Source organism: Dasypus novemcinctus, chromosome 15, assembly GCF_030445035.2.
Source record: "Dasypus novemcinctus isolate mDasNov1 chromosome 15, mDasNov1.1.hap2, whole genome shotgun sequence".
Taxonomy (NCBI): Eukaryota; Metazoa; Chordata; class Mammalia; order Cingulata; family Dasypodidae; genus Dasypus; species Dasypus novemcinctus.
The window spans coordinates 99,106,644-99,134,032 of record NC_080687.1 but is presented as its reverse complement, the minus strand read 5'-3'; the positions used below and the strand labels follow the sequence as shown (position 1 = coordinate 99,134,032).

Sequence of the window (27,389 nt, the reverse complement as noted above, 5' to 3'; positions counted from 1 at the left end):
TTATGCTCCTAACAAGGGCGCCTCTAAATATGTGAGGCAAACGCTGGAAAAACTAAGTGAAAGAATAGATGCATCTACAATTATAGTGGGGGATTTTAATACACCACTATCAACTCTGGACAGAACATCTCAAAAGAGAATCACTAAAGAAACAAAACATTTGAACAGTATATTAGAAGAGCTGGATCTAATAGACATATATAGATCATTACACCCAAACACAGCAGGATATACATTTTTCTCAAGCGCACATGGAACATTCTCCAAGATTGACCATATGCTAGGCCACAAAGAAAGGCTTAATGAATTCAGAAAGATCGAAATCATACAAAACAATATCTCTGACCACAGTGGAGTCAAGCTGGAAATTTGCAAGGGACAGAGACCCAGACTTCACACGACAATTTGGAAATTAAACAGCACACTCTTAGAAAAACAGTGGGTCAAAGAGGAAATCTCAAAAGAAATCAATGACTACCTTGAAACAAATGATAATGATAACACAACATACCAAAATTTATGGGATGCAGCAAAAGCGGTACTGAGAGGGAAATTTATAGCCATAAATTCATATATCAAAAAAGAAGAAAGAGCAGAAATTGAAGAATTAACTGCACATTTGAAGGAATTAGAAAAACAACAACAAAGTAACCCAACAGGAAGAAGAAGGAAGGAAATAACAAAGATAAGAGCAGAACTAAATGAAATAGAAAATAAGAAATCACTTGAAAAAATAAACAAGACCAAGAGCTGGTTTTTTGAGAAGATCAACAAAATTGACAAACCTTTAGCGAGACTAACAAAGAAAAAAAGAGAAAAGATGCAAATACACAAAATAAGAAATGAGAAAGGTGAAATCACCACTGACCCCACAGAAATAAAGACTATCATAAGAGGATACTTTGAAAAACTATATTCCAACAAAAATGACAATTTAGAGGAAATGGACAAATTCCTAGAAATACATAAGCAGCCCATACTGACAAAAGAAGAAATTGATGATCTTAACAAACCAATCACAAGCAAAGAGATAGAATCAGTCATTAAAAATCTCCCAACTAAGAAGAGCCCAGGGCCAGACGGCTTCACAGGTGAATTCTACAAAACATTCCGGAAAGAACTAACACCAATCCTGTTGAAACTATTCCAAAAAATCGAAACAGAAGGAACACTGCCTAATTCCTTCTATGATGCCAACATTACCCTAGTACCAAAGCCAAACAAAGACACCACAAGAAAGGAAAATTACAGACCAATTTCTCTAATGAACCTAGACGCAAAAATACTTAACAAAATACTTGCTAATCGTATTCAACAACACATTAAACGAATTATACACCATGACCAAGTGGGATTTATTCCAGGTATGCAAGGATGGTTCAACATAAGAAAATCAATCAATGTAATACACCATATAAACAGATTGAGAGAAAAAAACCACATGATTATATCTATAGATGCAGAAAAGGCATTTGACAAAATACAGCACCCCTTCCTGATAAAAACACTCCAAAAGATCGGAATACAAGGAAACTTTTTGAACATGATAAAGAGTATATATGAAAAACCTAAAGCCAACATTGTTTACAATGGCGAAATCCTGAAATCCTTCCCTCTAAAATCAGGAACAAGACAAGGATGCCCATTGTCTCCGCTCCTATTTAACATTGTCTTGGAAGTACTGGCTCGAGCACTGAGACAAGAACCAGATATAAAAGGCATTCAAATTGGAAGGGAAGAAGTCAAAATTTCATTATTTGCAGATGACATGATCCTATATATAGAAAACCCTGAGAGATCTACAACAAAGCTCCTAGAACTCATAAATGAGTTTAGCAAAGTCGCAGGTTATAAGATCAATGCGCAAAAATCAGTAGCATTTCTATACACCAATAATGAGCAAGATCAGGAGGAAATCAAGAAACAAATACCATTCACAATAGTAAATAAAAAAATCAAATACTTAGGAATAAATTTAACTAAAGATGTAAAAAACTTATACATCGAGAACTATACAAGATTGTTCAAGGAAATCAAAGAAGACCTAAATAAATGGAAGAATATTCCCTGTTCATGGATAGGAAGACTGAATATTATTAAGATGTCTATCCTACCAAAACTGATCTACACATTCAATGCAATCCCAATAAAAATCAACACAGCCTTCTTTAAGGAACTAGAAAAACTAACTATGAAATTTATTTGGAATAAAAAGAGGCCCCGAATAGCCAAAGACATATTGAAAAAGAAAAACGAAATAGGAGGAATCACACTTCCTGACTTCAAAACATACTACAAAGCTACAGTAGTGAAAACAGCATGGTACTGGCATAAGGAGAGACACACAGACCAATGGAATCGAATTGAAAGTTCAGATATAGAACCTCATGTATATAGCCATATAATATTCGATAAAGCCACTAAACCCTCTCAACTGGGAGAGAATGGCCTATTCAACAAATGGTGCCTGGAGAACTGGATAGCTATATGTAGAAGAATGAAAGAGGATTACCATCTCACACCTTATACAAAGATCAACTCAAGATGGATCAAAGACCTAAATATAAGAGCCAAGACCATAAAGACCTTGGAAAGCAGTGTAGGGAAACATCTACAGGACCTTGTAATAGGAAATGGCTTCATGAACATCACACCAAAAGCACGAGCAGCAAAAGAACAAATAGATAAATGGGACTACCTCAAAATTAAAGCCTTCCGCACCTCAAAGGAGTTTGTCAAGAAAGTAAAAAGGGAACCCACACAATGGGAGAAAATATTTGGCAACCATATATCTGATAAGAGACTTATAACTTGCATATATAAAGAACTCATAGATCTCGAAAACAAAAAGATAAACAACCCATTTAAAAAATGGGAAAAAGATTTAAACAGACACTTCTCCAAAGAAGAAATACAAATGGCTAAAAAGCACATGAAAAAATGCTCCAAATCCCTAGCTATCAGGGAAATGCAAATCAAAACTACAATGAGATACCATCTTACTCCCATAAGATTGGCAGCCATGAAAAAAACAGTAGAATACAAATGCTGGAGAGGATGTGAAGAAAGGGGAACACTCATCCATTGCTGGTGGGAATGCAGAAGGATCCAACCATTCTGGAGGACAGTTTGGCGGTTTCTCAAAAAATTATCCATAGATTTGCCATATGACCCAGCAATACCACTGCTGGGTATATACCCATCAGATCTGAAAACAAGGACACAAACCGATATATGTACACCAATTTTCATAGCAGCATTGTTCACCATCGCCAAAAGTTGGAATCAACCCAAAAGTCCATCAACAGATGAGTGGATCAATAAAATGTGGTATATACACACAATGGAATACTACTCAGCTGTAAGAACCAATACACTACAGTCGCACGTGATAACATGGATGAACCTTGAGAATCTTATGTTGAGTGAAGCAACCCAGGCATTGAAGGACAAATACTATATGACCTCAATGATATGAAATAAGTTAACTGCCTCAGAGAGCTAGAGTCTGGAAAAGTGGCTTACTGGAAATCGGGGGGGTGGAGGAAGGATGTGAGTTAATGTCTGTAGGGGTGGAATCTGTGATGAGCTGGGGGTAAGTATGAGCACAAAGAAGGGACAAAATGGGGGCAAGGGGTTACCTTCGGGTGGGGTTTTCTGGGTTTGAGGGGGGCTGGGGATGGGAAGAGGGGAAATATGGTCCAAGAAATAGGTGGGAGGGAGGGGCAACATACAAACATGGGAGAGTGCCAGAAGTTCATTGAGAACTAAATGTTGAGTAAAACGTATCAAAGTATAAGTAGGAGGGTTACCTGGTTAGGACGCTCAGGGGGTATGGTCTGATGCGGGAGGACTCCGGAGGGAATAGCTGAAGGCTCATTTTGCCAAGGTGGGTTCTACCATTGGGTGGGGTGGACCCATATCCTGGGGAAGACTAATGCTGTCGAATAGAGAGAACTGTATCTCTCGTGAGAAAGGACGGCTCCCAGGGCATTAGATTGGCAGGCGTTGTGGGCCCTAAGGGGAGGGGAAAATGGACGTGCAATGGATGGAACAAAGGTAAATAAGGGGGCAAAAGAGGAGTTATGTGAGAGTACACGAGGATGAATATAAAACAGCTAATATTACACCAAAAACATATAGGGGACGACAGACTAATAATGAAAACCATAAGACAAAACATAGGATAACTAAAAAATTTAGAAAACTGTACAACCTAAAGTATGGACCACATAGTAAGCACAAATGTTACCTTGTTTGAAAACTATAGTTTCGGAATCTGTACATCAGTTTCAGGAAATATGATATGAATAAAAGATTATTGCTGTGGAAGGGAAAAGGTTTTATGGTGGATCTGGGGAAATACTGTATATTGTATATATGAATTTTGGTGATCTAAGACTCTTCTGAAGCTGACATTATGTTGGGATTCACTTTACGGGAAGTTTTGGATCACAGAGTGGTTCAACAATGGCAGCAGAGGAATACTGATATGGGATGTTATTGACAGGATATATATGGTTGACAGGGAGTTATACAGGGCATATGCCCAGGGTATATGGTAATATCTATATATACTCATAATGGAAACAATTAAAAACAACAGCTGGGGGGGTACTGGGCTCCTGGCCGGGGGGTCACTGTTGTGGGCCCTGGGAGAGCAGCGGCAATCCTCCAGGTGCAACGGCAAGAACCAGGAAGGAAGGAGGGCCCAACAGTGGGCTCTTGATACTAATGGCTACACTTTTGAGCCTATGCACCTGCAATAAGAACAAGGCCTAGAGTAGCATTGTGCCTGGGGGTTTCCTCCTGACAGCCTTCATGTTACTCAAATGTGGCCACTCTCACAGCCAAACTCAGTGTGTAGATGTGATGCATTCCCCCCAGCGTGGGACACGACACCCGGGGATGAGCCTCCCTGGCACCGAGGGATCACTACCACATACCAGCTGAAGAAGCAACTAGAAAATGACCTTGAATTAAAGATTCAATGCGGAACAGCAGAATATACCTATCTACATATAATAACATGACTTCGGGAAGCGGTTTGACCTAATGTAAGGGGGAAATGGAAAAGAGAAATGAGATTATAAGGCTGTGAGTCTCTAAAAAAGAGTCTGGAGGTTGTCAGAAGGAATACCCCTATGTACAACTGAACAGAGTCTAAGAGACAGATAAGGTAGATACAACCCCAGGTATTGGTTCTTTTGAGGGATAAAGAGACCCACGGGTTCTATGGTCATGGCAGAAGGGGTTCACTGCCATGACAGATGGCCCTTCTTTGGAGCTGGTGTTTCTGCGTGATGGAAATGGACTCAGAGGGGATCTCTTTTCACAAGACTTGCATGCTACTTTATTGGAATTGTAGTTGGTGCTGGGTTTAAGATATATGTAGGGGATTTGAATCTCTGGACTGATAATATGACACCCAGGCCCAGAGCCTCAACAGACTTCAGCTCCTACACTTTGACTTATTGGACTTACTCCACTCAGCTAACATGGAGTTGAAGAAGGTCAACCACCACAACATGGAGCCTAGAGTGTCTACAACTAGAAGCGGGAAGAGTGCATCCAGTACCCATGTGGAATCTAAGCCCTCACTTGACATAGGTGTGCAATGGACACAACCAATCCAATGTCCACAGAGAAAATGTGGAATGGGTGTGGGAACGGTAGCCATGGGGGCTGCTGGGTGTGGGGAACGGGAGGAAGAGATGAGATGTGGAGGCGTTTTCGGGACATGGAGTTGTCCTGGATAGTGCTTCACGGACAATTACGGGACACTGTAGATCCCCCCAGGGCCCACTGGATGGAACGTGAGAGAGTCTGGGCTATGATGTGGACCATTGACTATGGGGTGCAGTGATGTTCAGAGATGAACTTACCAGGTGCAATGGATGTATCACGATGATGGGAGAGAGTGTTGCTGTGGGGGGAGTGGGGGGCGGGGGCGGTGGGGTTGAATGGGATCTCATACATTTTTTTAAATGTAATTAAAAAATAATAATAATAATAAATAAATATTTTAAAAAAATAATAAAATAAAAAGATACATAGATCACACAAAATGTTACATTAAAAAATGTAGGCGGTTCCCATATGCCCCACTCCCCACCTCCCCCTCAATGTCTTCTTTTTTTTTAAGACTTGTTTTTTATTTATTTCTCTCCCCTTCTCCCCCCCGCCCCCCAGCTGTCTGCTCTCTGTGTCCATTCACTGTGTGTTCTTCTGTGACCAACTCTATCCTTAGCAGCGGCACCAGGAATCTGTGTCTCTTGTTGTTGTCATCTTGCTGTGTCAGCTCTCCGTGTGTGCGGCGCCATTCCTGGGCAGGCTGCACTTTCTTTCGCGCTGGGCGACTCTCCTTACAGGGCACACTCCTTGCGCGTGGGGCTCCCCTACGCGGGGGACACCCCTGCATGGCAAGGCACTCCTTGCGCGCATCAGCACTGCGCATGGGCCAGCTCCACACGGGTCAAGGAGGCCCGGGGTTTGAACCGTGGACCTCCTATGTGGTAGTCGGATGCCCTATCCACTGGGCCAAGTCTGCTTCCCTCAATGTCTTCTTTTTTTTTTTTTTTTTTTAATTTTTTTATTTTTTATTGACTTTGTAATAATATTACATTAAAAATATATGTGAGGTCCCATTCAACCCCATCCCCCCACCCCCCCTCTCCCCCCCCAACAACACTCGTTCCCATCATCATGACACATCCATTGGATTTTGTAAGTACATCTTTGGGCACCTCTGCACCTCATATACATTGGTTCACATCATAGCCCATACTCTCCTCCATTCCATCCAGTGGGCCCTGTGAGGATTTACAATGTCCGGTGATTGCCTCTGAAGTACCATCCAGGGCAGCTCCATGTCCCAAAGACGCCTCCACCTCTCATCTCTTCCTGCCTTTCCCCATACCCTTCGTCCACTATGTCCACTTTTCCCATTCCAATGCCACCTCTTCTATGTGGACATTGGATTGGTTGTGTCCATTGCACCTCTATGTCAAGAGGAGGGTCAGATTCCACCTGGATGCTGGATGCAATCCTCCCATTTTCAGTTGTAATCACTCTAGGCTCCATGGTGTGGTGGTTGTCCTTCTTCAACTCCATCTTAGCTGAGTGTGGTAAGTCCAATAAATCAGATTGTAGGTGCTGGAGTCTGTTGAGGCTCAGGATCTGGCTATCACATTGTCAGTCCAGAGATTCAAATCCCCTAAATATATCTTAAACCCCAACATTAACTGCACCTCCAGCACATTGGCATGAAAGTCTTATGAAGGGAGATCCCATCTGTGTCCAGATTCATCACACATAAACACCATTTCCAAAGAGGGGCCATCTGCCCTGGTAGTTAACCCCATCGGCCATGACCATAACTCCCATGGGTCTCTTTAGCCCTCAAAGGAACCAATATCTGGGGGTTGTATCTGCTTTATCTGTCTCTCTGACTCTGCTCAGTTGTGCATGGGGGCAAACCTTCTGCCAGCCTCCAGACTCTTTTTTAGAAACTCGTAGCCATATAAACTCATTTCTCCTTTCCATTTCCCCCTTACTTTAGGTCAAACAGCATTTTAAAGTCATGGTATTTTATGTAGACATGGATATTCTGCTGATCCGCATTGAACCTTCCGTATAAGGTCATTTTCCAGTTGCATCATCAGTTGGTAATTGATAGTGGTCCCTCGTTGCCAGGGAGGCTCATCCCCGGGTGTCATGTCCCACGCTGGGGGGAAGGCATTGCATTTACATGCTGAGTTTGGCCCCTCAATGTCTTCTTGATATCATTAATTTCTTTAGCTATATTGTCTTTCAACTCATTAATTTGATTTTTGGAAATTTGTGCACATTTCACTAAATTAGTCTCTCAAATCCTGTGTCTCTTCTGGGGCTTTGATACATTCCTTTTCTTGGGCCATGTCTTCCATTTTCTTACTATGGCTTGTAATTTTTTGCTGATACCTAGGCATCTGATTAAGATGTAGCTTATTCAGATGCTCAATTTCTTTCTCTTTTGTAGCAATTTAGTGGCAAGAGGCTGTATGTTACCGCTGCCCTTTGATTCCTGGCTCAACCTGGATCATTAGGATTGTCCCTGATAGTTTTTCAAAACTGGACTCTGGACCCAGGAATTGGTTGCAGACCTGCTTCCTAGCGCCTTGGGGAGGGAGGCTATAAAGACAGGAAAATCCTCTCATTTTTAGTTTCCTCGCATGCATTCTTTGGTCTGCCAGCAAAGAATCTGGCAGCTCTCAGTTCCGTGCCTGGTTGGAGGATGTTTGTTACAGCGCAGCCCAGATCACGGTGCTAGAGCTTCCTGCCTGGAGGCTAAGAGCCTAGCGGTTCAAACTTTCTGAGACAGCTCTCCAGCCTTCTCTGGCAGCCCCTTCCCTTTCCCGGGGTAGGAGGAGTTTCCACTCCCCTCTGTGTCCTCAGCAGTCAGTCCTAGTTAGGAGAGGAGGGGACTGGGAGGGTCTTAGAGCTTCAGCCCCTTGCAGGCTCCAAGACAGTAACAGTGCAGCCCCCGGCCAGGAAGGCTCCGGACACAGCTGACCAGCTGTGTGGGCCAGGGCTGAGTCCGCCGTCGGCGGTGACCCTCTCTTTGCCTTTTCCTGGGCGGTGGGTCCTGGGCCCCTTTAGTCTGTAGTCACAGCCCAGAGGCCTGAGTTTCTGGTGCCCTTGGTATGTGGGAGGGTGCAGCAGCAGCCGCGGTGTCCACTCGCAGTCTGTGGTCACGGTTCCCCTCCTTTGTCCCGCTCTCCTCTGGGCGGTGTCCAGCCTTCTCCTGGTGTCCTAGACCCTAGAAGATCTTTTTCTAGGTTGTTTCAGCCTGTCCTCGAGCCATTTGTCTTGAGCTCACTCTTTATATCTACTTAAAATGCCTCAAAAAGTTCCCAGAGATTACAGGGAGCACCTGCTTTATTTAATAAAATGTGAGCCTAAAAGCTTGGCGTGCTCTAGGGCAAAGGTAACAGTGGGAGAATCTTCTGGACTTGTTTTCTACATTCAGAAAAAGCCCTACAAAATAAATAAGAAAAAAAAAGAAAGAAAGAAAAGGCACCTTAAGCTATGTCAAGCAAGCCTGAACCCAACCAAACAGTAAAATCCAGCAGTTCCCCGTGGCTTATTGGCTGGGAGTGTTCCCGGGCAGTTCCCCAGTTTAAGGCTGGGTCTCCGGCGGCTGAGCCGGGCCTGGGCATCAGCTCTGCAGGTGTAACTGGAGGCTGCGAGCACCGTGCGAGGCCCCGGGGGGCAGCACCAGTCGTGGACTTTTGGGGGCGCTTCAAGCCCACGATAGGCGATTCCCGTTTAGAACTCCTGCCCACGGCTTCGGGGGCACTGAGAAAGGGAGGCTGGTTCTCTCTCCTCAGCAGAAGCCAGGCGAGAAAAGCCCAGAAGCCCCTCGCAGTGGCCCCTGTGGCACCAGGGCCAGGAGAGCGCAGCTTCCTGCTCGGGGCAAACCTTTTCCTGATCCGGGCGCCGATGAAAGGAGGCAGCAAATCACGCTTACCTCTAGTGCGTGCCTTGGTCTTCCTTTTAGTTTGGAAGGGAAAACAAAGTCCAAGTTGCATTTAAGTTGGATTGGTGTTTAAACAGCTAAAATTCCATCTTGTCTACCATCAAATGCAAAACAAAATGAAATCAAAATGGCACAGCTATTCGCCTTTGCAACCATTACTGTATGGCACGTCACTGAAGAAATGACAGCTATTTGCCATACGGAGCGTTGGGCAGGAGTGCACGACGCGGGGAGTCAGCTCAGGTGTCACCGCCGTTATGTGACACGACTGTGAGGACTCACAGGCCAGCCAGGGCTGGGTGCCTGGAGACGAAGGCAACCGAGTGGCCAGCAAGGCGATGGTGCAGGTTTTAGTACTCAAGGTAAACAGAGTACCCACAAATATGGTTCAAAAAGCCAAATAGGAAGCGGACTTGGCCCAGTGGTTAGGGCGTCCGCCTACCACATGGGAGGCCCGCGGTTCAAACCCCGGGCCTCCCTGACCCATGTGCAGCTGGCCTATGCGCAGTGCTGATGCGTGCAAGGAGTGCCCTGCCATGCAGGGGTGTCCCCTGCGTAGGGGAGCCCCACGCGCAAGGAGTGCACCCTGTAAGGAGAGTCGCCCAGCGCGAAAGAAAGAGCAGCCTGCCCAGGAATGGCGCCGCCCACACTTCCCGTGCCGCTAACGACAACAGAAGCGGACAAAGAAGACGCAGCAAATGGACACAGGGAACAGACAACTGGGGTGGGGGAGGAAGGGGAGAGAAATAAATAAATAAATAAATAAATAAATAAATCTTTTTAAAAAAAAGGGAGACAAGCAGAAGAATGCACAGCGAATGGACACAGAGAGCAGACAGTGAGCAAGCCACAAGGGGAGGGATAAATAAAAAAATTTAAAAATTTAAAATAAACCTTAAAAAAAAAAAGCAGGTTGTTGTGGCAGATCCTAAAGAAAACTGCTCATGCAAAAAGTGAGGAAGACCTGTGAGTGACTGGTCTATTTTCAAACTCCCTAAGTCAGTGAAGTAAATCCATAGAAAAAAGACACAAGGAAAGTCATCAGTAATAAATGACACTACGCACACAGACCTGGGTACACTGTGGCTGTGAACTTTGTGACTGAGAAGCTTGGCTCTGAACTAATCCATTCTGATGGGCGTGGGAGCCTTTGACTGCACTAGATTCAGTTAAGGGGCTTAGATTAGATCTTGACTAGATAAGACTGTAGGGCTATTCTTTAAAAATTAGGAATTTACTATTAAGCTTCTAATCATCAGTGAAGGAAGACACTCTACTTTCTTATGAGCAAATTCTGATCTCTCAGGCTAATGGAAGAATTTCCTTGAATTACTACATCTTATTCAATGTTGCTATACAGAACTTCTCTGAAGCCAGGTGGGCTCTGGGCCCCCCACTTTCCCCTCCAGTGTGGCCACCCATCCCCATCCCGTCCTCTCAGAAGCCCATCTCGCCCCCCTGTTCGCCTGGCAAAGCCTGGCACAGCCCCCTGCCCCACGACCCAGCTCAGGTCTCCGTGACTCACCAGAGCCTCTGCACATCGTCTTCGGGGACCTCTGGTCCTGGGGTTGCTGCCGCCACACGGCTCCCATCACGAGGTCATCAGAAGACCTGTCCAGGGCTTCTGATTAACGGGTCGGGGGTGAGCCCCAAGAATCTGCATTTCTAACAAGCACCCAGGTGACGCTGTTCAGGGACCACACGCGGAATTTCTCATCATTACTCAATTCCGTGCTTGTACCTTCCCCTAGACTCAGCTTCTAGAGATAATGGAACATTTCTCACACATCTTTGCCTTCCCAGGGTGGAGTCAGGGTCCAGCTGGTCATTCAATCAATTGGCAAATATTTACTGAGTGCTGATTATATGCCAGGCACTGTCCCAGGCACAGGGACTCAGGAGTTAAAAACCTATAAATGTAAGGAGAGAGAAATCCCTGCTCCCATAGAGTTTACTTTCTGGTGCTACAGAGTAAACCCTCAATACTTGTTTGTTGAAATCTGGCCAGCTGTACAGAAGAAAAACAAAATAATCATGACCACTTTAATAGGGCTAGGGAAATAACAGTTTTCCATTTCCTAGTCATAGCTTTTCCCATTTGTAGTTCACTCTTCTCATATCCCCCGACACCTAACGTATTAATCTGTAAATCTGGCAGCATACCAGCATAAAATATTTGCTGATTGATTTGTAAAATGTTTGGTGCAGTTGACATTAGTTAAAAAACAACAAATCCAAGAAGAACTTACACATGTATGTAATACACATTAGCAATTTGGATCATATACCATCTGAGTGTTTCTATATTGACAAATACTAAAGAATCGCTTAGCTAGTGTTTCCCTACTAGCATTAGTTCTGTCTAAGGAAACCCCTCCTCCCTCCCTCCAACCCCTGCCCTGCATCCTGTGCTCGCCGGTTCATGGTAGTTCTCAGCTGCCTCATGTGAGGGCTCTGACCTCCTAACAAACCTGGCAAACTGCTGGCCGAGCAGAGGGCTCCAGCCAACACGGGAATTCACTCCTGGGGTGTCCTATGTGCGATTCTGACAGTGGAAGGAAGCCCTACCAGGCCATGGTGTGCGACGGAGAGGAGGAGGAGAGAGGCAAAGGCACAGCCGATTTCCTCCACGCAGACAGCGCGGTCCTTTCTCACGATGCCACACCCCAAAGCCGGCGGGCCACAGGCCACGGCGGGCCACGGGCCGCTGCGTCCCCCCAGGAGAGTACAACGCACGAACACTCGTCTTTGGATTGATTTTTCTGAGAGTTTCTCAGCAAATAAAAATGAGAGGAATCACAAAGAGCAATCTGAAATGTAATTGGAATGACTAAAAGGTCAACTTTTAGTTTTGGTATTCTTGAAGTTTGTGTTTCTTTAAAAGGCCTTCCTTTTTAAGGTCAAAGTCATCAAATACTCCAGGTGCATCACACAGAGGAAAAATAGGACGGCATCTCAATAGCATCCTAAAATGGATAGTTTCAATATTCCAGACTAAAATATTTCTTCTTGGTTAAAATTATACTCAAATGTGAGGTTCATTTTTAATGACTTCAAGAGTCTGTGATAGCAGAGAGCAATACTGTCTCAGAATAAGTCTCTATTGCTACCCCAAATCAGTAATCTAATGCCCAACAAATCAATGTGATTTCTACATATCAAAAGATTTAAGAGGGAAACGGACTTTGGCCCAGTGGTTAGGGCGTCCGTCTACCACATGGGAGGTCCACAGTTCAAACCCCGGGCCTCCTTGACCCGTGTGGAGCTGGCCATGCGCAGTGCTGATGCGCGCAACGAGTGCCGTGCCACGCAAGGGTGTCCCCCGCGTGGGGGAGCCCCACGCGCAAGGAGTGCGCCCGTGAGGAAAGCCGCCCAGCGTGAAAAGAAAGTGCAGCCTGCCGAGGAATGGCGCCGCCCACACTTCCCGTGCCGCTGACGACAACAGAAGCGGACAAAGCAACAAGACGCAGCAAATAGACACCAAGAACAGACAACCAGGGGAGTGGGGGGAATTAAATAAATAAATAAATTAAAAAAAAAAAAAAAAAAAAGATTTAAGAAACATTCATTACCTTTTTATAAATATACTTTTAAAACAGAGATCAGGTCTATCAATTTTATTTTTATAAGAGTCAGGCCTAATTGAATACATCTGATTATCAGAAAGCTTTGGGTATAAATACACTGACTCTTAAAAGATGGAAAGGTTGTCATTTATTTCCCTAGAGCCATTTAGCAAGTCCTCCCTAGTAACTGGGCCCCTCGTAATCCAAGGGATCGTGACTTCCAACGACCTGCCTATTTCAACTAGATAACATAAAGTCACAGCAAGCAGATATCAATTATCCTGCTGGAGATTAAATTAGTCTCATTAAATATGGAGATCTCATTTAGTGTAATAAAAGAGCACACTATGATATTCTGGAAAACACACAAATCTTAAAAAAAAATAGTTTAACATCATTCACATCCTAATAATAAATTAGCTTCCTTAAAAACCTTTTCAATTATTCACAGAATCCATCCTTATTTTCTGTGTTAACAAGGCTGAATTTTAAAAGTGCAATAAAAAGTCTCGAGGCCTGCACTCCAAGTCAGTCAGGACTTCTCAGAGGTTTCCAAGACACAGCTTCTTGCTCTGGTGCTGCTCGCCCAGATGTGCGGGACTCAACACTCCATCTAGGGTTCAAGGAGAAATACCAGGAAACATCACTTTCAAATACGGGTATTTGTTTCAGCCAGATAAGTTGTAAGATAAAAATAGCAACATTCAAGGTATACTCCTTTCATTTGCCCTTCAAATCCTCAACAGCTGACTAACAGATTCTAGGTAATGCCCTCTTGAGTGATACAGTAGCTGACCTTTTAAACACTAGGGCCACTCCAGCGTGTGGCCGACACACACCGTCAGAGGTTGCTGGTCTGATCTGAATAGCTTTACTGGGGTACAACTAATGCACAAGTAGCCGTATGTATTGAAAGTGTACAGTTTGATGGGTTTGGACATACAAATACACCCAGAAACCATCACCACAGTCAGGGATCGCCCATCACCTCTCAAAGTTTCCTTGGCTTCTCGTCTTTGGAGGGATCTGCGCCCTCCTGGCATGTGAGCCCTGCTCTGCTGTGCGTCCTTGCTACAAGGTCAGGCTGCAGGCCTGCCTTCCAGAGGCAGGTCTGGGCAGTCTTCTCGCTGCTCTTAAATGTCTTATTACGGAATACGTGAAGCATAAAACAAAGAATATATCTAAATGTGACCGACCGATCTATCTATCTATCTATCTATCTATCTATCTATCTATCTATCTATCTATCTATCTATCTATCATCTATCTAAAACAGATGGGAGTTCTGAATCCAAATCAGAAGAAAGAAACAATGAACACTTGAGAGCCACTACCCAACCTAAAAACTAGAACATTACCAATTCCCATGTACTCTCTTCTGATCTCACCCTGTCTCACCCCTCTCAGAGGTAATCACTGTCCACTGCTTTTGAAAAACGATTTTACCATATATTCTAAACAAGACGTTACTTTGGCTTCTGTTTGAACTTTCTATAGAAATAGAAAGGGTATCGTAATGCACCCTGAATCTTCTGTGACTTGCTTTTTTTCCTTCAATCTTATATTTTTAAAAGATTTATTTACATTTAAATGTATCACTCCCCACCCCCCCCCCAGGCGGTTCTTCCGTCTGTCTTTCACTGTCTGCTCGCCTTCTCCGGGAGGCACCGGGAACCGAACCAGGCACCTCCCACACAGGAGGTGAGTGCCCAACGGCCTGGGCCACATCCGCGCCCCCAATATTATATTTCTAAATCCATCCATGTTTAAGAATGTTGCTATAGTTTATTTATTTTCACTGCTATATAATATTCCATTGTGGGAATACACAATATTTTTATCCAATCTCTTGCAAAAAACATTTATTTCCAAGTTTTTTCTTTTAAAAACAACGATGCTAGGAATTATTTGCCTCTGTCTCTTAGTCAACATGGAATGCTTCTCTAGGGCAAGCACAATTGCTGGGTCATAGGATATGTGGCATGCTCACTTTACAAGATAATGTCAAACTGGTTTCCAAGGTGGATGTACAAATATATAGTCCCAACCGGCAATATGTCAGATTTCCTAATAATCCATATTCTTACCACCACTTAGAACTGGGAAACCTGAATCTGCAAATCTAATGGGTGTTAAATGTTTCAATGTAATCAATTTGCATTTCTCTGACTACTACTGAGGTTGAACTGTTGTGTTTTTTAAAAATCAGAGTAGACAAATTTTCTTGACTCATTGATTTGGGACCATGGATAGTATCTTTTGATAAATGTCTCACTGTCTTTCTCTATATTCATTTTCTGACATTCCCCTTCTTTTAAAAATTTTATTAAAAATTATTTTTTCTGAACAAACACTCTCCCTTCCCCACTTTCCCTCAACCCCTGGTACCCTCTTATCTACTTTTTTATCTCTGCAAATTTGCTATTTCTATTCATTTCTTGTAAGTGATATCATACAATTTTTGTCCTATGTGCTTTCCCTATTTCACTGAGACTGTTTTCAAGGTTCTTCCATGTCCCAGCATGTACCAAAACTTCATTCTTTTTTATGCCAAATAATACTCCATTGTGTGTATGTAGTTTGTTTATCCATCTACTTGTTGATGGCCCCTTGGTTTTTTCCACTTTTTGGCTATTGTAAATAAAGCTGCTAAACATCAGTTTGAGACCCTGTTTTCATTCTCTTTGGGAATACACGTGGAAGTAGAATTCCTGGATCACATGGTAATTCTCTACTTAAATTTTTGAAGACCCACCATTTTGCTTTCCATAGTGGATGCACCATTTTACATTTAAACCAACAATGTACTCCAATTTATCCACATCCTCTCCAATACTTATTTTCCCTTTTTTTTTTTTTAATAATAGTCATCCTTGTGGCTGTGAAGTGGCATCTCACCATTTTGATTTGCACTTCCCTAATGGCTAATAATGGTAAGCATCTTTTCTTATATTTATTGGCCATTTGTATATATTCTTTGGATAAGTCAAGTCCTTTGCCCTTGATTTACCCAAAAAAACAAGTGCATTTTAATATTGTATGGCAAAAGTTCTTTATATATTCGGAATAGATTCTGAGTACCTGATGTAAGGTTTGAAACTTTTTATTTTCTCCCACCTGTAAGTCATCTTTTGCTACCAAACAGAATGGCACAGACACACACACACCTAGCACGTGCGTAAGGTTTCTCTGCTCCCTCTGGCACTTGGTCTGGTCCAGGGCGCCGCAACCAGAGCACGGGCCAGCTCCGCCCTGAGCCGGGGAGGGGGGAGGGAGGTCGGCGAAGGCGCCAGGTTCTACCAACATTTTTAGGTTGCCATTTTCCTGTCTCAGTGCTCACCCAGTTATTGCAACCCTTTAACTGTTTTCCTGTTTCTGCTTGTTTAAAACTTCTGTGGGGGTGGAGCCCTGGAGCATCTCACGCTGCCATCGGGTGATGTCTGTTCCCCTCCGGACTTATTCTTTTTTTTTTAGGAGGTACTGAGCATTGAACCTCGAACATGGGAAGCAGGTGCTCAACCACTGACCTACTACATCAGCTCCCCCTGACTTGTTCTTAAGATCCCAGCTTACATGGACATTTGTCCTCAAGGCAACCCTGGCTTTTGCGTTTGCTGGCTGCTGCTATTCAGATTTAGGCAAACCGTTGCTCCTTTTTCCTCTTTCTCTCTTTATATTGGAAGGGAATAGGGTGCTTAGATATTTCCCTTTTTGACTCGAAAGCCCAACAACTCTTTAAACAAAGGCGGTTGTTACAGTTCGCTTGGGCTCCACTCGGGCTGAGGAGCCTGCCTGGAGGAGTCAGCCCCCTGCCTCCTCCTATTTACACCCTCTACTGCAGGGAAGGACGGAAGCACAGGCGCCCTCGGGGCGGGCAGGCTCCTCCTTGGGACCCTTTCCTAGACTAGGCTGGGGGCGCGGCGGAGGCAAGGCGGGAAGCACAAGCAGTGAGGAGCCTCATCTGGTCGAGGGTCAAGCCTCAGCCTGCCAATAAGGCTGGTATTTTCAATTTCTTCTCTTTGATTCTTTTGTCTATTTCTCAGCTGCATTCAAAATTGGAGAGGAACCACATATTGTATGATGCCATTTATATGAAATGAGCATAATAGACAAATCCATAAAAACATAAAGTGGCTGCCTAGGGCTGGGGGTAGAGGGAAATGGGGAGTGACTGGGAATGGCTACAGGGCTTCTTTTCATAGTGATGAAAACGTTCTAAAAGTTGAATTGTGGTGATGGTTACAATTACTCTGAATACACCAAAAAGCAGTAAATTCTACACTTTAAAAGGATGAATTTATGATACATTAATTATATCTCAATGATACATTAAGTATATCTCAATAAAACTTTTATTAAAAATGGGAGATGAAGATAGAGATAATATTTATTGATATAAAACATTTATTACTCAAAAATGCATACAAAACCTAAAGTTAGAATTTAATGAACTGCCACAAGCAATCCTGCATTTAACCATCACTCAGGTCAATAAATAAAATACTGCCAGCTAGCACAGGCTTTCTTCTTGCCCCCGTCAAGTCACCACCTCCTCCTTCCAATATCTTGACTGCTAACCACAATTCTTGTCTTCCTTTTCCTTAGAGATCTAGAAATAATAAACTCTGGATACAAGCTCTTTGTGGATTAGAAATGGCAAATATCTTCTATTCTTTGGTATCTTTAATGAACAGATGTCCTTAATTTTCATGTAGACAGTAATTCTTTTTTCTTTTTTTAAGGAGGTACTGGGGATTGAACCCAGGACCTCGTGCATGGGAAGCAGGCGCTCAACCACTGAGCTGCACCCACTCCCCTTCACCCCCTGCTCTGGGATGGCTCCCTTGTCTGTTTGCTCATTGTTTTTGCTCATTTTTTGGGCTCACTGTGTGTGTGTTGTTTTTGTTCATTGTCTGCTTGTTGTTTTTCGCCCATTTTCTGCTTGTTGCATGTGTTTTTTCTTTAGGAGGCATCAGAAACGGAATCTAGGACCTCCCGTGTCGGAGCATGATGTGCATGAGCCACATCCACTCCCTGCCTTCATTTTTTTTTTTTTTTTTAAAGATTTATTTATTTATTTAATTTCCCCCCCTCCCCTGGTTGTCTGTTCTTGGTGTCTATTTGTTGCGTCTTGTTTCTTTGTCTGCTTTTGTTTGTTTGTCCGCTTCTGTTGTCATCAGCGGCACAGGAAGTGTGGGCGGCGCCATTCCTGGGCAGGCTGCACTTTCTTTTCACGCTGGGCGGCTTTCCTCACGGGCGCACTCCTTGCGCGTGGGGCTCCCCCACGCGGGGGACACCCTTGCGTGGCACGGCACTCCTTGCGCGCATCAGCACTGCGCATGGCCAGCTCCACACGGGTCGAGGAGGCCCGGGGTTTGAACCGCGGACCTCCCATATGGTAGACGGATGCCCTAACCACTGGGCCAAAGTCCGTTTCCCTGCCTTCATTTTTTTATAGTTAGTGCTTGCTACATCCTTTAACTAACAATAAGGAATCATTGACTCTGCTCAGGTATTGAATACACATTCTTTAATCAGATTCATATATTTTCTTTTCTTTTTTCTGATAAAGTTTTGAAAAGAAATATACTGTGCATTTTTATTTTTTCCAGATCGTAAATAATAAATTTACCATTTGAATAAAATAAAAGTAATTCAGAACACAGAAAAATCAAGATATTCACATAGAAATTATTTTCATAGAGACCTTATGTTAACTAATTTTTCAAAATAATTGTATAATTGTTACTAATTATCAAGCAAACTTTACTTACATTAAATTTCCATTTACCTAGAATCCAAACAGTCAGAAATATAACATAGCCAATTTTTAATAATATTGTAGAGTGATAAATAATGTTACAAAGGACATGCCTAAGGTCTCGCAAAGATTATTTTACATTAAAAAAACCTGTGTTAATATCTAAATAATAAAGCTTTGAAGACTGGAAGTTCACTTACAATAGTCACAATTATTCTTAGTGAATTAGAATATTAAAATAACCAGAACATTTTTATTCTCTAAACAATTCTGGAAAATATGGCTTTATCCTCATAATTTATCCCTACTTCCATGTGTACGAATTATACATATTTTCCCTTTCTAGCTGCCAAAAAGCTTTCATTTTGGTATGGAAGAACTTTATTGTTCACTGTTTCATATAAGTTTAATTTATAAATTCAATGAGCCCATGATTATTTGTATTAAACTGTAGACTCCACAGGAGTAATTAGTAACCCACATTCTCCGTAGCACCTAGCATGCAGTGGACACACAAATGCTTGCGCACACATCGAATGGCAAAAGTCTAACCTGCAAAAGGGACCTACTCTGTCTATCAGCACAGCAAGGTCCACCCCATCTCCTGCCCAGTACAAGGCGCTTTGCACCCTTCCTCCTCAGCAGCAGGGCGCGACCTGCATGTACTTACTCGCTCTCCCTTCAGGTTCGTTCTGGTTAAGGTCATAAGCTCCCGACGGATTCAGCTGCCACTGTGAGAGGGAACAAACATTTTATACATTTCAAAAGGTCTGAATATGTTGTTCTTAAAATATCAAAACATCTTTAAAAAGAAAGAAGAGGATGTCAGCATCTCCATCCCAACAAGGCCCAGGAACGCCACGCCGTGATGGCGAGCTGCGTGACTCCTGGGCTCAGGAGGAAGGGCCTTCAGGGCCCTTAGAGTCATTTTACTGGCAAGGAAGTGGTGACGTGCCCAAGACCACACACATGAAAGACAGCAAAAGAACTGGGACTCAGGGCTGCTAATCTCTACCACATTACTGTGTATCTCCAGATTGCACAGACTCTTGTAACAGGTAGAGAAGGCCTGGATATGAAAGAATGAAAACGTGCCTAAGGTTACTTGCCTTTGAATACAGTTACTGTACTGCACACATTATGTACTACTATTTATATCATGTCATACTGTAGGTTCTTGTGATTATAATTCCATCCCAATCATTTGTAAACAAACAGGGAAGCCTGAAGATTCTCAGATACTACAGAGAAGACTGGAACAGGAGATCAGTGTCATCAGTATCTCATAGCACAGCCCTTCCTTGCCTGCCTTGCAAGAAATTCCCTTCATTAGAATCACTAACGACTTAGCCAAAAAGACCCCAGCACTATCCCCAGGAAGACACAATGAAATTCCCATTACCTGGGAGCTCCTCCATAGAGTCAATTAGTTCATCCGATTAACTAGCCACTATCTTGGGCCCAGAGGAGGAGGAGCTACAGGACAAGCATTTTACCCTGTACAGAAGTGACTGGGAAAGGAAGGCATCTAGGAGCAATTGGAGGGAAGCAGACTTGGCCCAGTGGTTAGGGCGTCTGCCTACCACATGGGAGGTCCAAGGTTCAAACCCCAGGCCTCCTTGACCCGTGTGCAGCTGGCCCATGCGCAGTGCTGATGCGCGCAAGGAGTGCCCTGCCACACAGGGGTGTCCCCGCGTGGGGAAGCCCCACACGCAAGGAGTGCGCCCTGTAAGGAGAGCCGCCCAGCGCAAAAGAAAGTGCAGCCTGCCCAGAAATGGTGCTGCACACACGGAGAGCTGACACAACAAGATGACGCAACAAAAAGAAACACAGATTCCTGTGCCGCTGATAAGGACAGAAGCAGTCACAGAGGAGCACACAGCAAATGGACACAGCAGGCAACTGGGGGAGGCGGGGGAAACAGGAGAGAAATTAAAAAAAAAAAAATAGAAGCAATGGGCCACCTACAGAAATGGGAAGGCTAGTGTTGGCACTAGGAAAGAGAACAGGCTTTACAAATCACACCTTCCCCAGAAAGTATGTTAGACTTTCATGTCAGACCTCTAAACATGTCAGATCACTAAAATCTATTAATTTGAGCACACAAGATAAAAACCTACCTATTACTTTGAACACAAAAAATAAAAACGAACAACAGTGAATTTTAGAAGACAAAAACAAATTGGAGGTTAAAAACATTAACGGATACTTTAAAGTTATTTTTTACATCCATATTTCTCAAGCTTAAATACTATTATATATACTTGCTTTAAGAACAATTCTCAAAAAAAACCACAAAAAACAAAAAACAAAAAAAAACAAGTCTCCCAGATGCCAGTAATAGGGCTATGGAACCCCATTTGAGAACACTGACTTTAAAAATTAATGCTTTATGAAAATCGTGTTTCTATTTTTAATCATATCTAAACAAACAAGTTTTCTGCTCTCTAAGAAATGCGAAGTATTTTTTAGATTACCTTTAAAGTGAAAACACAAAATTAAAGCTACTCAATGCATGGGGCCCTTTTAGGTCATCTGAAGACAAAATGGAAAATCATACTGAATCCTTTTAGGCTCTGACTCCTTTGAAATTTATTTAGAGAAACTTATGTTTACATAACATTATCCTTAAAAAATACATATAATACCTCCCTAGTTTAGTTTATAGGTCTGATAAAGAACCAATAGATTCTTTCTGTCTGCTGTAGATGCCACTATATCCCTAGCAATAAGGCTTGACATTACAGTAGACTTTCAATAAAGTGAGCTAAGTGAACCAGTCGATTAGTGAAAAAGAATAAAACCCAAAAACAGGGAAGCAGACTTGGCCCAGTGGTTAGGGCGTCCGTCTACCACATGGGAGGTCCCTGGTTCAAACCTTGGGCCTCCTTGACTCGTGTGCAGCTGGCCCACGCGCAGTGCTGATGCGTGCAAGGAGTGCCCTGCCACGCAGGGGTGTCCCCCGCGTAGGGGAGCCCCACGCGCAAGGAGTGCGCCCCGTAAGGAGAGCCGCCCAGCGCGAAACAAAGTGCAGCCTGCCCAGGAATGGAGCCGCACACATGGAGAGCTGATGCAGCAAGATGACACAACAAAAAGAAACATAGATTCCCTTGCCACTGACAACAAAAGAAGCGGACAAAGAAGAACACGCACGCAGCAAATGGACACAGAGAGCAGACAACGGGGGACTTGGGTGGTGGAAGGGAGAGAAATAAATAATAAATAAATCTTAAAAAAAAAAACAAACAAACCCAAAAACAGATCTCAAGAGAGAATGGAAGGATTATTAAATAAACAGAGCTGAGAAATAGAAACTATTTTGAAAAGATTAAGTTAAATCTACACCACTTCAAATTAATTCTAGATACTTTTCAATCTTCTTTCCTGTCCCTACACTGTTTACAAGCACAACAAATAATCATCAGTAGCATTTATCCATACATGTAATGACTATCAAAGTGAAGAAATCAGAATTTCCAAGGTTAAGGGGAGGTCTTATATAACTTGAAGTCCCCATCTTCTCCTACTTCATCTAACCTTGAATTGAATTTAAAAATTAAATGCGATACACAACACTCAACAAAAATGGGAAGAAAATACACCTCCAAAAGAAGAAGCCTCCTGAGCTTAATGGTAGATGTTAAAAAGGAAAAGATCAATAGATCTGATCACATAAAATATAAAATTTCTGTAATAAAAAAATTAATCAAAAAAAGTCTTTGTAACAATTATGAAAAAAACTATTATATATATGTAGTAAAACACTAAAATGAACAAAGAGCATTGAAATACAAATGGCTAAAACAGAAAAAGGAAAACACAAAAATGTTTCATGTTGTAAGTCAACAAAAAAAAGAAAAAAAAAATCAAAACAGTAATATACCAATTTTAACCTATCAAATTGAAATATTTTTTAAACTTTTAAAAAAATTTTACAGACAATGCTGAAAGAGTACAGTGAAATAGCTTTTGCATTAAAAATTGGTATACCCTCACAGAAAGCATTTTAGCCAAATAAGTATCAACATCCTAAAACACCCTTTGACAGAGTAATTCCACTCAGAATCTGTTCTAGAGAATGCGTCTCTCTCTGTAATGTGCACCGGAATGAGGATACTCCTGGGAGGGCCTCAGCCCAACGAGAAGCTTCTGGACACCCTCTCTGCCCAAAGGGCCTGCCATTCCTCTCGTCTTCCTGCTCTCTTCTGCTTATCTTGCCCTAGCTCACATTCTGATCTCTTCATTTGCTGACAAGTGAACAGCTACTATAAAAGCAAGATACTTGAGAATTCACTATAACTCATCACTAACAGCACCGCAGAGGTACGTCACTTAATCTTTAGAACGAGAGTTTTTAATTTCTTAAAAGTTGGCTACTCACTCAGGATTAGCACTTCTACCTAAAGGCCAGCTAGGGCATGGCGAGAGGGAACCAGACGGCTGCCCTCTGTATTCACTCAAGCATTCACGGGTCTCCCAAGCACACTGAGGACCCCAGGGTGCAGGGCCCAACAGGGATCCACCTTCAGGAGTGCAGAATCTAGTGGGAGGCTCATGGCATGACAGGGACGCGCGGCTCATCGCCGTAGGTGCGGCCAGGAGGGCTCTAGCACGTGCTTCTGGACCCCGGGAGGCAAAGCAACAAAGCCACGGGGCTCAGGGATGCGAGAGACAGTGGTGTGATGTTCTGAAGCTACGTACACTGCCGTGTGCCTTGCTAAATAAAGTGACTGCTGACAATCAAAAAGAAAAAAATTTTTTTTCTTTCTACTTTTTGGAAGGAATGAAGAGACAGAAAACAAAAACAGAGAACTGGAGATTTCTCTTTGACTCAATGGATGTAAGTTTTTAAAAACTTTTTCAAAATAGAGGCATTTGTCTCTCATCTCTCTCTTCTTTCAGTGCCACATGACCCCTTCTCTTTTAAAACTGTGATTAACTTTATATGAAACAATTGAAAATAAAAAACAAAAACACATGACCAAAATGTAAATGGTAAATAGTGTGTAAACAGTCAGACTATGGACACTATGTTCTTATTTTTTTAATTGTAAACATATATATAGTTTAACATTTATTAGATGCCTTATATGCTCCAAGCCCCTGGACTCAAACAGATACATATAACACAAATGTAAAATTGAAATTTAGACCTTTTTAGCCGACTACAAATTCTAGTATGTAAATGTTTAATTGTTATTTTCAGAGTTCATAACTGTGTACATAGAAAATCTAAATGAGTCTAGAAGCTATTAGAACCAATAAGAAAAGAAAATTCAAATAGTAAACACATATAAGAATTAAAGTTCTGTGTGTTCCATGAACTCCTCGGTTCTTTTATTGAAATAACAAATAGGAAATTCTTTCTAAATTTTTCCAGACTTTACTCATGACAAAATGTATGTGTGTCTCCCCGTTTCTGGGTAATCTTAAACTATTTTCACCTCTTTCCACCACTCCAAGCCAGAAGGTGAGGAGGGTGAAGAGGCGAGTCAGAGACTTTCTTTTATCAGCCACCAGATGTCACCCAAAGTGCCCACTGGTTCAATATATGTACAGTCAATTTACAACTCTCTCAAAAGAAATGCACATTAATAAGGCAGAGATCCTAGGAAGAACATTTGTAATTGAGTAAGTGCTTGGACATAAAATAAACTCAGCAATAAGGGTTTGCTCAAACTCTAAAATGGTGGGCATAACTGAGTTGAAATATGCAGCATACCTAGCGGCATAATTGAAAAACAATGTTTATCTACTTACTGTAAATTTGCTAACGCCCTCGAGTTCCTCAAACCTCATGTAAGAGATGTCTGCCTTCTTCTTTCCAACATCGACGTCCCCTGCATAGATTTGTTTTATGCCTGCACCTTTAATTAAAGGCACACACTCATCACATGGGCACTTAGTCACAAAGATCATACTTCTTTCTTCTGGTTTTATTTCTTGACACCTACAAAAATTTTTTTAAATATTAGGAAGGTAGTTCCTAGAAGGGTAGGTTATTTTTTTAGAGAAATCTTTAAACACAAATAATGAGCTGCTTTGAAAACCGATAGTGAACGTTCAAAATACATAAACTCACAAAATGTTGCAAACAACCTGAACATGAAAATTTTTATACTTAATTTATTGATTCTAAGCAACTGGTAAGATGTTTGGTATCAGATTACAGAGTATATGAAAACAGAAAGAGAAACAACAAAAAATAAAGAGCGATAAAAAGGGAAAACATTGCTTTCTAAGTAAGAACCTCTACAATGCCAGAAAGAGGAGTAAAATAAAAACCTCTCCTTAAGAACTAACCATGTATGATTTAATATTAACTCAACATGGTAGCAAAGTATCTAGCCCCTATCTTGAACCTCATGGATATTTAATCAATGTTTACTATATGGATAAATAATAAAATTCTATAATTCTTTGAGTTACAGTTCCCTTACTCTTCCCTTACCATAGAGTCATTTTATTTAACAAATATTTGGCCTGGACATAGTCGTGAGCATGAAGCAAGTAAATCCAGAAAGAAGACTACAAGCGAAACACCATGTTAGTCTGTGTGGAGCTCTGCTTGCTGACGGTCCTCTGGACCATGGGGCGCTGTCTTCTGAGGCGGCAGGGATGGAGCTCCAGGTTCCGTGGTTCACACTGTCCTTTCTCAGTCAGCTGTGACCAGGATCCCCCACCGCCAGCCTTCCAGACCCATCTCTCACTACTCTTCACCTAAGCTGGGGCCACAGAATTCTACTCCCTGAATCGGTTCAAACAGTATACCTTCTACCTAAGAAATCGACGTGTGGCCTGCTGATGTCACTCCACCTCCGCAGTGCCCAGCGCAGTCTACGTTCAAAGTCATGCATTGTCCAGTCTCACACCATCATTGAGCTTCAGTTCCCACGTATTCTACATTCCAGACCAACTGGGTTGTTCATGTTCCCAGACACAACGCATTTTCCTACTTTTAGACCCTGCTCATGCTGGAAGCACGAATGGCCTTCCCTTCAAGTGAGCATCTTCAGCTGCACTGAGCCCACCAGTTCTTTAAAGTTCAGTTCAAATGCTTTCTTCCCTGAAGCTGCTCCCTTGCAGCCCCCCTCCCTGTCCCTAGCGGCCCCTGAATTTCCACAGTACTTGGGTTTGCCTTTCCCATGCAATCAGTCACGTTAGGGAGATACAGCTTCCATCCCCTTCTGCATTATAAGCTCCCCAAGGACAGGAGCCACGGCTTCAGTTTTCAATCCCCCAACATCACCCCCTCAGTGGTAAAGGTTTAAAACTGTGAAAATTATCTAAATTAACATTAGAAGCAGGTAATGTCAGTTATGACCTCTAACAAAAACTATTTTAAAGCAATTTGGTTCATAATAAAAACTATATACTCATATATATAAATACAAATGCTCCCAATTTAGAAAAGTAAGGAGATCTTGTTTGTTTTTTTTAAAGATTTATTTATTTCTTTCCCCTCCTCTCCCCCCTGTCCCAGTTCTGTTCTCTGTGTCTATTTGCTGTGTCTTCTTTGTCCGCTTCTGTTGTTGTCAGCAGCACGGGAATCTGTGTTTCTTTTTGTTGCGTCATCTTGCTGTGTCAGCTCTCTATGTGTGCGGCGCCATTCCTGGGCAGGCTGCACTTTCTTTCATGCTGGGCGGCTCTCCTTACGGGGCGCACTCCTTGTGCTTGGGGCTCCCCTATGCGGGGGCCACCCCTGCGTGGCAGGGCACTCCTTGAGCGCATCAGCACTGCGCGTGGGCCAATTCCACACGGGTCAAGGAGGCCCAGGGTTTGAACCAGGGACCTCCCATGTGGTAGACAGACGCCCTAACCACTGGGCCAAGTCCTCTTCCCTAAGGAGATCTTAATGTCCAGAAATACAGGAGGCTGAGCAAGACCCCAAAGAAAAACTTCAAGCAGTTTTGGATTGGAGAGAAATGTAAGGCAAAAGAAAAGAAAGACTTGCTCAATAAATTTGAAGGCCAGAGAATCTATCACAACAGCCTCTGATATCAAGGATCAAATTTCACCAGGTATACTTCTGTGAAGGAAATTTCTTGGAAATTGAAAAAAGAAAATAAGTTATAACTAAAAGAAAACTAATTCCAACTCGCCCCTTGCTGCATTTTAAAGAAAAATACCTGCAAAAGAGTTGCATACCTGAAGGTCAGGGCGTTCTGCTCCGCATGCACGATGTACCTGAACTTCCGTATCTCTCGGTCCTTCTGCTTGTCGTCCATGTGGGGAAAGTCGGCGTACTCCGACCCCACCGGAAAGGCGTTATAGCCACAGCCTAGGAAGTACATCGCTCCTGTCCCATCACAACTTTTCTGTGAAAATGAGCAAACCAGCCAAGCTTAGTTTTCAGCAATCTGCAAAGGCACTTTGCAATGTTACGTTTTTTAAAGCCAAGTCTTACATGTGGTATACTGAATATTCAGTACATTTTCTATGACAAACTGAGTTATCAAAAAACTCAGTATTTGAGCCTCCTACTGCGATGTGGTCTTGTCAGAGCTGAGTCCCATGAAGGCTGCCATCCTCTCTAACCTCT

The 27,389-nt window shown here is 42.8% G+C and overlaps 1 protein-coding gene across 3 annotated transcripts in view; it reads right to left on the bottom strand.

Moving 5' to 3' along the window:
* Positions 1–13,122: 13,122 nt before the first annotated feature.
* Positions 13,123–27,389, bottom strand: part of CDADC1 (cytidine and dCMP deaminase domain containing 1) — a 38,952-nt gene continuing 24,685 nt past the window's right edge. For all 3 annotated transcript variants that reach the window (XM_071208290.1, XM_012519562.4, XM_004478219.4), the window contains 4 exons: positions 26,996–27,165; positions 24,608–24,797; positions 19,518–19,578; positions 13,123–13,699 (listed from right to left, as the gene is read on the bottom strand). In XM_071208290.1, the coding sequence (XP_071064391.1) occupies positions 13,629–13,699; positions 19,518–19,578; positions 24,608–24,797; positions 26,996–27,165 (492 nt within the window). In that variant the 3' untranslated portion in view covers positions 13,123–13,628. The remainder of the gene's footprint in view (positions 13,700–19,517; positions 19,579–24,607; positions 24,798–26,995; positions 27,166–27,389) is intronic.